Source organism: Anopheles ziemanni, chromosome 3, assembly GCF_943734765.1.
Source record: "Anopheles ziemanni chromosome 3, idAnoZiCoDA_A2_x.2, whole genome shotgun sequence".
NCBI lineage: Eukaryota > Metazoa > Arthropoda > Insecta > Diptera > Culicidae > Anopheles > Anopheles ziemanni.
Genome location: NC_080706.1, coordinates 86,967,305 through 86,977,737, shown reverse-complemented (window position 1 = coordinate 86,977,737; position 10,433 = coordinate 86,967,305). Strand labels below are relative to the sequence as shown.

The following is a 10,433-nucleotide window of genomic DNA, read 5'->3' as shown; positions in this document are numbered from 1 at the left end:
CACTACACGTGTGGCGCCTTTCTTACGTCGTGTCCTATAGAAAGCTGTCGCGAAACGCGAGTTGATTGTAAATAGTTAAACATTGTTCATCGTTCTCGTTTTTTACGTTTGCATTGCTTAGTGTCACCTTTGAACGCCGCAGAAAACTGCGATACAGTACGCAACAGAACATTAATTAAAACGTGCCGGGAATTAGGAAACGTTAACCAACAATCAATTGTTCTACAATATTGGACGGACCGTATAAGCATACCTAATCAAATCGTAGCGTAGTAATTGAGTACACTGATCGTGGAAAAGGATGTATCCAAGCATAAGGTATGCAAAAAACAATTATTAAATTCTCAGCAAAACACGTGGATGCCCGAAGCGCGCGTATCCGTGCCCCGGTTGGGGGCGGGGATAGTGTAGGGACGCGGAAGGTACACGTTTTCTCGACATCTCAGAGTCCGCGGCTTAACCAGCTTGTCAGGAGTAAAATGTATGTGTATATTTAAAAGAAGATGGCGACCATTTTAACCGGTAGCGATGCAAAATGGCATGTATAGTGAAAATCAAATCAAATCAAATCCTCTCGAATCGATGGAGGCTTTTTATTACTGCAAATCGTGTGTCAAACAATGGATGCTACTGAAGATATAGCAAGAAAGCGGGGTAAAAGAATAGATGAGAAGCAGCCACAGCAGCAATAGCAGCAGCAGCAGCAACAGCAGTAGTCTTAGTGGCCCATATTAAGGGACACGACACTAAACAGTAATGACAGCTAAGGGCAGAAAGTAAAACAAAACACAAATGAGGAATCTGTGTGATGATGCAGCTGCAGGTGTTTGTCTGGCTGCTACACTTAACCGTAAGGATAACTAATAGTAACGGATTGTGACCACACACAAACACACACACACAAATTGATCATAGGTCATCTGTAAAAATGACACCCCATGGACACCCAAAAAAAACCAAACAAGAATCGACCCACCCAGCACACACTAAAAACCAGATTGACCGGCGTAAAGCGCTAGTCAGAAAAAAATGATGAAGAATGGAGCAGAAAGGCAATAAGTAGGAAAGGAAGGAACGTAAGGAAAATTATGCATACTGGCGTCTTTCCTTCGAATCGCTATCGAAAACGAAAAAAAAAGTATATCTTGTTGAGGTTTCAGTAAGCACCAACGATGGATCCAAGTCCAGTTTCCTCTAAATAAACCCAAATGGCCCTCCAGAAGAGTGAAACGACCGCTTGGCTGAGACCCACGGGTTGTTTTCCCTATCAAAGCACAGCCTTTGGGAGTGTTTTTGCTCGCGGAAGAAGACATACGGAGGGCAATAAAACAAACACTAACATCATATGAATATTGATCCAATTTTTAAATCCGTTGCACACGTAGCTTTCATTAGCCTTATGTTTTTTCTCGTAGCGTTAATGTTTGAGCATCTACATACGGTATTAAGGTAGATACGTGTCTAGGAAACGAATGGTACAATTTTGATACCATTTAAGGTAGATGGCAAGCTTTGAATTTTAACCTTGGTCCACTAAAAGGGACTACCCATGAAAAATCGAATGAGGCTTACTTTGAAATCGGGTGAGGATGACGACGGACGAGTATGTGGTTTTGGGAAAAAACACAGAAAGCAACAAAGGGTTCTCTTAACTATCCATCAATAGAAAAAATATCAGTTCGCAACAACAACGTGTGTCAAGCTAACAATTAGTTAATGAGTCGTTCATTAAATAAAAAAAAGGAATCATTCAAAATAACGATAACCACTAGCAAGGTAGCCTACTACGGGCGTCCAGTAAGATGAAACTTCAGACCGGGAATTAGATTGTAAGAATTAAAATGAAAAAAAAAACTAAAAAAAAACACTTTTTCACTTCGACGGTAACCAAATCTACACAACTTTAGTTAAAAACGTGCAAAACAAGGATTCATAGAGCGTACCCACTGCTCCCCTAGTGTTATTATTAACAGTACGTTAAAGCTGTTTATTTTGTTTGCGGTCGTCTTTCGAATGCGTAGCTATGTATACTTTTTATTTATTAAGCAAACACAGAAGAAAGGTGGCGCCACAGTCAGGTTTCGCGAATAAAACAAAAAAAACTACTGAAAACTAAGTATAAACATATATTTTTATGCACTGGAACTTAGCCTCTAATTCTGCAGCATAAGTGAACAGAGTAAAAAATATTCGTTGCCGAAACTCTTTCAGTTGCTCTCACAGACGAATGAACTTTGGGTTGCCCCAGCAACCGTGCTAGACCTCTATTCCGTTTCGGCAAAAATGAAACAGATGAAAAACAAACAAAAAAACCATTGAATCTTTTAAACACCCCCAACTTTGCCCCTTCCTTCGCCAAAAACCACAAGAGTGAGGCTTGTGTGTTTATGTATGAAGGAGGCGCGTAGAACAAGTAACAAGAACAAGAAAACAGTGACCAAATCACACACTGAGCATAAATGTGGGACAGGCAAAAAAAAAGAGAAAAGAAAAACCAATAACTATATTCAACTCATACAAGGGATTTATAACATATTAAGGTAGCGCAAGGGCGTGTGAGGTGAAACAGCAAACCATCATACAAGAAATTATAAAGGGAGTAACATTGTATTTTAGATAAAAAAGAAACGTCAGAAAGGAAAGAGCCGATAACAAAGAATCATTTAAACAGGACCGCAATGTGGCATGAAGAATGGATGTCGTATTAAAGAAGTAAGTTAGTCAAGTAAGAAGACAAACGTAAACTTTAAGCAAAACAATTGCACGAATGGTGAGCGGTAGAAGAGGAATCGAAAGGTCGGGCAAGAGAAATGGTGAGATGAGAATGAAGATGGCTAGAACAATGCAAAAGATTTTTGTTTCTTATGAAGGAAAAACATGGAAAGCGCACGCGTAAAACGGACATTGATAAGAGATACCAAACACTTAAATTAATAATATTCCGAATTGTGCATCTGTGTTGGGACTGTCAATCGTTTAGAAAATGGCAACGGAAAGCGAAGAGAGACAGAGGAGAGAAAAGGAGCGAAAGTGGAATTAAGGTGAGGTGATGAGCAAGTGGCACACTGTAGGCATAGATCAGTGAAGGGCAACATGGAGGACTTTTCTGACAGGAAGTGGACACCATGTTGTCGCAGCCACCGTAACAGTTTAGCTTTAGAACACATACCCACACAAACAAACACCACAAACACACCCACACACCACGACCTCGATCAAGCAAAAAAGGGGAAGGAAACGGGATGCTAGGTTTTGGAAGAGGACAGAGAAATGCGATTAGTTGATCTAATTTAATGTTTTTGGCTTGCCCGACAAATGTGAGCGATACAGAATATCTGGTACTCCAGTTTAACATGTCACAAACAAAAGAACCTTGATACGTGTTGTTATTTTACAAACACATCCAGAGTAAGAGAGAAAGATTATTTGGTCTAGCTTTTGGTTAAAGATTTAATTTATAGATATTAAGCGGCATATTTTTCACTCTTGGATATATTTATACTTTCTCTCTTTTAATTTTGCTTTTTCTATGGCGTTTCGAACGCTAGATCTACCGCGGAAAAACAAGTATCCAACTTCGTAAACTGTTTCGTTGTGTCCTTGGTAGCCATACTTACAAGGAATCATTCTTTGAATCGAGTACCAGAGTTGTGAAGCCACAATAAATGATATATTAACTGTAAAATGGTGAGCCTGCCGGCTTTTGAGTGCTTGTTTGTTTTGCACCCTCGCGAAATGATGACATTTTTAAACATTTATTTTTTTGACACTGATATGATAATAGTGATGTTTACCATAAAACTAGATTTCGTTGAATATTTCGATAATCTTCCTATTGACCAGACCGTATAATTTATCGGAGTAAACGAAATCGATGTGGTTCATGCCGGGAACTTCAATGAAATGTTTCACGTTCTTTAGCTCGTCCTTCAGCTTGTGGGCATCCTGGCGCAGATGAAAAGAACATTTAAAGTGTAATATTATTTTTGGTATGCTATAATTAAAACCCTTCAACACATAATGATGTTAAAAATCACCATTCTAATGATTTTGAAAAATTCATTTTGATTATGTGTGTTGTTCATAACTGCCTGTTAAATGTTTAACTTACCTTGATGGACGTCACAAAATCTCTGGTACCGTGAAACAGGCTCACCGGAAGCCGCACCCGGGACAGATTGTACTCTGGCGGTTTTCCCTGTCCGTACCGTTGCATGTTGATCATGTGGTTCTTGTGGTCGAACTGTTGGAATTTTCCTAACGCAAAACAAAGTAATGGAAAACTGTCACACAGCACGAACTGTTCTCCGCTTTCCACCTTACTTGTCTGCATGAGCTGGCCGAAGTGTATCAGCTGCCTGGTGGAGATGCTGCTCAGCAGGTCGTCCACGATGATCGGCAGCAGGTTGCGCGACCGGTCAACCGTGGAGCCCAGGAACCCGCGGAGCATTTCCGCGCACAACTCGTTCGTCTCGCCGGAGCAAACGGTTCCGCTGAGCAGCCGCACGAAATCGGGCGACGGTTTGATCTCGTTCACGTTCATCGATCGGAGCGTGGCGTACAGGCGGTCGGTCAGGTCGGCGGCCCGCCGGATCGCACGGTTCTCGGTCGTGCCGAGGAAGGCCAGCGAGGCGAGGCCGATGGCGTGATGAATCTTGCGGTTGTAGCGCGGTTTGCTGGCCAGCAGCGCCAACAGCTCCGACATGCCCTGGTTGTGGCCGACGTAGAACACCTTCGGCTGGTTCGTTTCCCGCAGGATGTAGTCCACGATGGCCGCAATGTCGATCGTACCGATTTCGTGGAAGCTGTGGAGGTAAGAATACGAATCTAATCGATTAGACACTGCTGTGTTTCCTTTTGCAGAACGGAGCCATAACCCCATCGCAATGTTCTATTCGAGATTTTTTGTCCCTACCGGTAATCCTTATCATATAATCACCACATTCTTTATTTGTAGGTTGACGTATTTGGTTTGCGACAATGCACACAACGAGATTCTTCCTGAACCTTCATAGAGGAAAGTATGAGAGCAACTAGAAAAAGTATAAAAGTCTACCGAAAATGTAATGGGTAAGGAAAATAGAACTGGTTAAGCACAATGATTCAAATGTTCCTATTTTGAGCTTTTGACTAATCAGTCCAAACAGTTAGAATAGGTAAAGTCTGTTTATTTCCTTTTTGAATACTTTTCGTTAAAGAATGGGTTGATTCGCTCTAACCCTTTGGTTTTTCTCAGCCAGGAACAGATTGTTTTAGCAAGGTGAGTCCTACTAATGATTTTCTCGTGTAACGAAACAATTCTGCCTCTTCTTCATCGCTTAATTTTTTTTTTTTTTTTGTTAGTGCCCGGTTGCCAAAAACGGCAACTTTTATTGCATGCATCGGAAGATCGCAGAACTATTATTGCACTCCCTCTAATTCTTCGAACAACTGATAACTGATCTTTAAAGTCTCAGATTCTTTTGCTATGTCAACGTAGATAGAGGCGCCTGAAGGAACACTCACGAGCCAGCCATCGCAAATCGAGCAAATTGGCAACATTTTCTAACAGGTTGATCATAAGATTAACGAACCTGAAACGTGTGTTTTCAAACGAACAGAGCCTGCTGGTTTCTTCTCATTGTACTTTTGAATCATGAAAATATCCCTTCTGTTTCTCCTTTCTCGCCATTGTAGATGTTTACCAGGCAGGCTATGGATTACAAAACCGGCGGGTCCATAAATTGCGGTTGAGGGATTAGATAACAAACACCGCCAGCGTTGGGGCGTAATTCAATTTTTCGGCCACGGAAACGAAAACACGGGCAACCGGCCCGAGGTGCGGGAACGGGTTAGCAGAAGGATTTATTCTGGCGACAATGGTCACCTTGGTGGAGGAACGAAATGTAATCACCTTAAATTTCCCTACAGGTTACCCCGAATGCCACCGGGCTCACTAAATAATGGACGGAAATGGGGCAGAAGTGTGGTGTGGTCGTCGGAAATGGGAAATCGTTGGTGGCCGGCAATAACTGGCAGCGATGAAATATGGCACCATTCCGGTGCGTTTTAATCGCAAGTCTTAAGCTCGTGGACCGGAAAAACCCCCGAACGCTCTGCCGAGGTGTGTATTGGATTTCGTTTAAGCTGACGTTCGCTATTTTCCAGCTCCACTTGCGGACAGCGAGGGAGTGATGCAGGGTGAGGCTGGAGTGCCATCGAGACGATGAAGACGATGGCTTTATCGGGACAAGAGGGGGTTGCGCCTGTCTGGCGCCATTCGTTCGAGCCGTGACTTCCTTTTTGCCTCGCGCCAAACGATGCTTACCGGGGCAAACCGTTTGTTGGTTGGGTGGGAAATATGGAAATGAGTCTTATGCTTTTGGCAGACCTTGGAACGGTTGTGTCTTCCCTTAGGAGAACACTCCTGGGTGTTTCTGTATTTTTTCTGTTCATTTCCTTCCACGACAGGAAATGGAAGTGCACAAGCGTGGGGAGCACTTTCTATGCGACCGCCCATAAGTTACTCCCACTCTTAAGGAAAATCTTTCCTCCCGTCTTTGGTATACCTCCTGCTCCCCCACTTCATGCCACGCGTGGGTGCACTTCCTTGGGAAAATTAATTTTCATCTTAATTTCACATTATTAAATTCACAGCCGTGTTCTTAAGGACCAACACCAGAAGCACCCGCATAAATGGGGTGACAACAAACGGGTTTCTTCGGTTGTTGGTCGCGTGGAAATGGATGACTTCTTTCCGGTTGGGCGTTCGTGCGTCCGAAGCGACGATATTTATCACACTGAGACGCCCTACGTTGGGTGGCGCGCTTGTCCTCACGGGAAGCGTCCCTTGGTGGCACCGTTGTAATAATTATTATAATCGAAGATGCTACGCAAAGGACGCTAATAACCATAACGAGCGCTTCGAGCATAATTAACTGAATTACAAGGGCTCGCGAAAGATATTTATAGAACAAGCAGATTACTCATTAGACACTAATGCCTTTTGGAAAGCGTGCATAAGGATAATAGTGTTAATGAAGAATCACAAAACTGTTATTAGTTAGTCGTTCATTATGCTGGCGTAAAATATGTTTCTGTTCGCTTGAATCAGGATGGTGAATTGAAGATTTTTCTTGGATTTGAAACAATTTAAACTCTACCATTTTGAAGGGTTAAACTCTACCGTTACAAAAATGTAAATCAATTGCAGTAAATAATTCACTCTCAATTTATAAAATGGATAAAATTTTAAGTGTTTAAATTTTGCTTAACGACACCTTTGTATAATGCAACACTAGTATTTTTGATCAGTTTTGCTAAACAACTCTTTTAAACTATTAATTTAATTAATAGATAAATTAAATTTTGACTAAAACATAAGAAAAGTACATTTTACAATAACATTATTAAAAACTTGGTCGATTTCAAATAATTTCAAAGAATTTTAACCGCTTTTTAATTTAAACCAGCTGGAAATCATAGGTTGGTACAGAGAAAGCAACGTTAAGACTTATTTTGGTATATCAAATAGCCACTTCGACTTGATGCAGTGATAAAGGATGAAAAAGGTGATATTGTACAGGTAAAAAAAGCTAAATATGATTGACTGAAACTGTAAATATTCCGAAATAGATTGTCCATAAAAAAACCACAGTTTACATCAGAGATAGAGGTCCATTAGGCATATCGTGCCACATAAAACGAGATCTTATTTGCGTACAGAAAAGGAAAGTTTCAATTCTACTGTGCTGTGGTTTCATAGCGTTAGTTTTGAGATGTTCCAAGGAGTAAACAATTTGTTTTTCTTCCGAAAGACTATTGTAGACAATTAAATCTTAAAATATTTGCAACTTTCAATGAAAAATACGTTTTTCTAATATAAATTTTATATTATTAGTTTCAACTCTACACAAGTGTAAGTATTGATCAACAATATGAAATTTGTTGTGCGATTTTGATTTTTATATTTAATAAAGCTTCTTTTACTTCTTTGCCCAAATAATGCTTGAGCGAAAAAAAACTTAGAATAGAATTGGTTAAAACAAACTGGGTAGAACGATCTAACGGTGCAAAAGTATAATTGGAACCGATCTTGTCTAAGCATAGCCAACAAAAATGTAAATCAAAATTCAATAACAGTTCTCTGACAAATCGGTCGACCATATCGTCAAGGTGTGTTTAATTGTGCGGAAGAGAAACATCCAGCACACAAGCAAGGTCAGAAAAATCGGACCGTTCAAATGTTGTTTTCCCTTTCGCCACGAGTTTTCCACGCAATTGATCATCGGAGCGGTTTCCAGGTGAACGGTTTTCGGTAATTTATGACACCACACGCAAACGGCGCTTACCTGAAGTCCCAGAACTCGCTCTGGGCCACGTTGAGCCGTACGTTCTTGCGCGCAAACCGCGACCCGCGCACGTTGGCCATCCACACATCGTACCCGGCGTCGGCCAGCACGAACGCCAGCCCGTTTTCCGGTCCCGCCACGACAAAGTCGGCCGCCGTCGAGAACAGTCCCGGCACCAGCAGGACCGCGCCGCGGAATCGGTTCCTCGGACCGAAACGCAACAGCTCGGAGTCCTGCTCGCTGGCGGCGGGGGTCGTGTCCTCGAACTGCAGCGGGTCCGGTATGCGATGGAGCTTCAGGATGTAGCCGTCCGGCGTGGTGAGGACGTGCTTTTCGATCGGATAGTCTGCCGCTTCGACGAGCTCAATCTTTTTCGGGGCAAGATTGTTCAAGAGGTGTCAGAGGTTAGTTTCTTTTACCTTCCTTGTTCTTTAAGCTAACACTAACCACCAAATCTCTGTCGTACACGATCGGAGGCCGTTTCCACGGGGTGGCCGGTGTCGATGGGGTTGCCGGTGGTGCCATGGTTTCCACCTTATCGACCAGCGTCGTCCCGTTGAAGGCATCGGAGGCGTCACACCGAAGACACTGAAGCACCACAAGCAGTGACGCAAAAAGGTTCCACCCGGGCCACATTCCACTTCCGGACGAAACCTCGACGTTTCGACGTTGCCACCCGAAAAAGTTGCGCACCAAAGGGGGAATGTTTAATAACAGCGTCGAAGCGCTCAACAGCTTGCACCGAGCCGGAGTGGTGTGACCGTATCCCAACCGCACACACGATCCCCGGTGCCGTCTGTTTGCTTTCCAAAACAGTGAGCAGCTTAATTAGCATTTCCTGGTGCGCTGTTCATCATCATCAGCAGCAGCAGCAAAAGCAACGGGAACTGAGGTTAGATCGAGAAGCTTCGAATTGACGGAGAAAAAGGGAAAGCGGGACGCGAATGGTGCCGAAATGTTGCGTTGCGGAGCCCACAACTGCCAGATGTTTACCCAAATTGGACATTGGGGACTATCATAATGTACGGATTTACCAAAGCTGGAAAACTGTGGGAGGGGTTGGTTAGTTTGCGACCCCCTCCCCACAGCCTTCACCGAACCGTAGAATATAGAAGCTCGGTGTGTTGAAAATTGTGCCATGTTAGGGTTGGACTGGGAAAGGCTTTGGAGTTAAACGTTCGTTGAATTAGTAATGTGCAGTGGACGGGGTGAGATTTGTGTCTGTTTTTAGGTATTTTTTTAATGGTACCCTTGACTTTTTGTGCAATGTATTTCTTTTCATGGTCCGAGGTGCAATTAAAATACATGTTGTTTGATTTGGATTACGGAAATGGCCATCTGTTTAGTCCAATGAAGTTAGAACACTTTTTGAAATAGACAATTTGTTTACATTAGTTATTTAAGTGTTTGCCTGGACCCTGGACTTTTCTAGGTTTTTCGTTTATACTACATGCATTTTAAAATTCTTGTTTTTTGCATACAAATTAAACCATGTTGAAAATTTAGGAACTAATTTTTTGAATTTTATTAAAACCTAAGACAGTTTGGTTTTAAAATCAAATGGTTTTTGGGCATACCATCCGGGGTGGGCTCCGTTTTTATCTTGTTAGGTTTGAATTCGATATTTCACATCAATTTTGTTCAAACTCATTTTGGAGAAACTATAAATTTCACAAAATTTTATGAAGTGATATATCGATGATGATGGTAAACTTAAATATTTGTATAGTTAGGACATTTTTTTCACCGCCGAACCCCCTTTTTTATGTCTCTGTAAGTGTGTTTTAAAGACCCAATGACGTGTTGTTAGTTTGTTTGAAGTTAAGCAATTAAGTTTTAAAAGGCTAACTACCTATACGGTTAATTTTAATTGCTAGGATACTCTTTTTTAAACTTTATAGTAACTTTTCTAATATTACATTTGAACTTTTGTTTGTATTTGCTTAGTTTGATTAGCTTAATATCCATACAGTTCATATGGAAAGATAAATGCACACGATCGCAAGCTTTTCTTGCACAAAAATGTTCAAATCGTTAAACTCTGGGTTGAAAACCACTACTTCCACTTCTGACTCCTTAAAACACACAAAAACATCAAGTAGT

The 10,433-nt window shown here is 41.8% G+C and overlaps 1 protein-coding gene across 1 annotated transcript; it reads right to left on the bottom strand.

Moving 5' to 3' along the window:
• Window positions 1–3,801: 3,801 nt before the first annotated feature.
• Window positions 3,802–8,855, bottom strand: LOC131285720 (lipase 1-like). The gene is made up of 5 exons (XM_058314577.1): window positions 8,778–8,855; window positions 8,331–8,698; window positions 4,324–4,805; window positions 4,112–4,257; window positions 3,802–3,945 (listed from the first exon to the last, which is right to left on the bottom strand). The coding sequence occupies exons 1-5, from the start codon at window positions 8,853–8,855 to the stop codon at window positions 3,802–3,804; spliced, it is 1,218 nt and encodes a 405-aa protein (XP_058170560.1).
• Between the last annotated feature and the right edge of the window lie 1,578 nt (window positions 8,856–10,433).

Bases quoted from the DNA above. Each gene is read 5' to 3' on its own strand.
- LOC131285720 (XM_058314577.1), bottom strand. From the start codon at position 8,855: ATGGCACCACCGGCAACCCCATCGACACCGGCCACCCCGTGGAAACGG. The intron at 4,806-8,330 runs GTAAGCGCCGTT...TTACCTCCACAG, and splicing joins AGCGAGTTCTGGGACTTCAG to CTTCCACGAAATCGGTACGA. The intron at 4,258-4,323 runs GTAAGGTGGAAA...GTTTTGCGTTAG, and splicing joins CGGCCAGCTCATGCAGACAA to GAAAATTCCAACAGTTCGAC.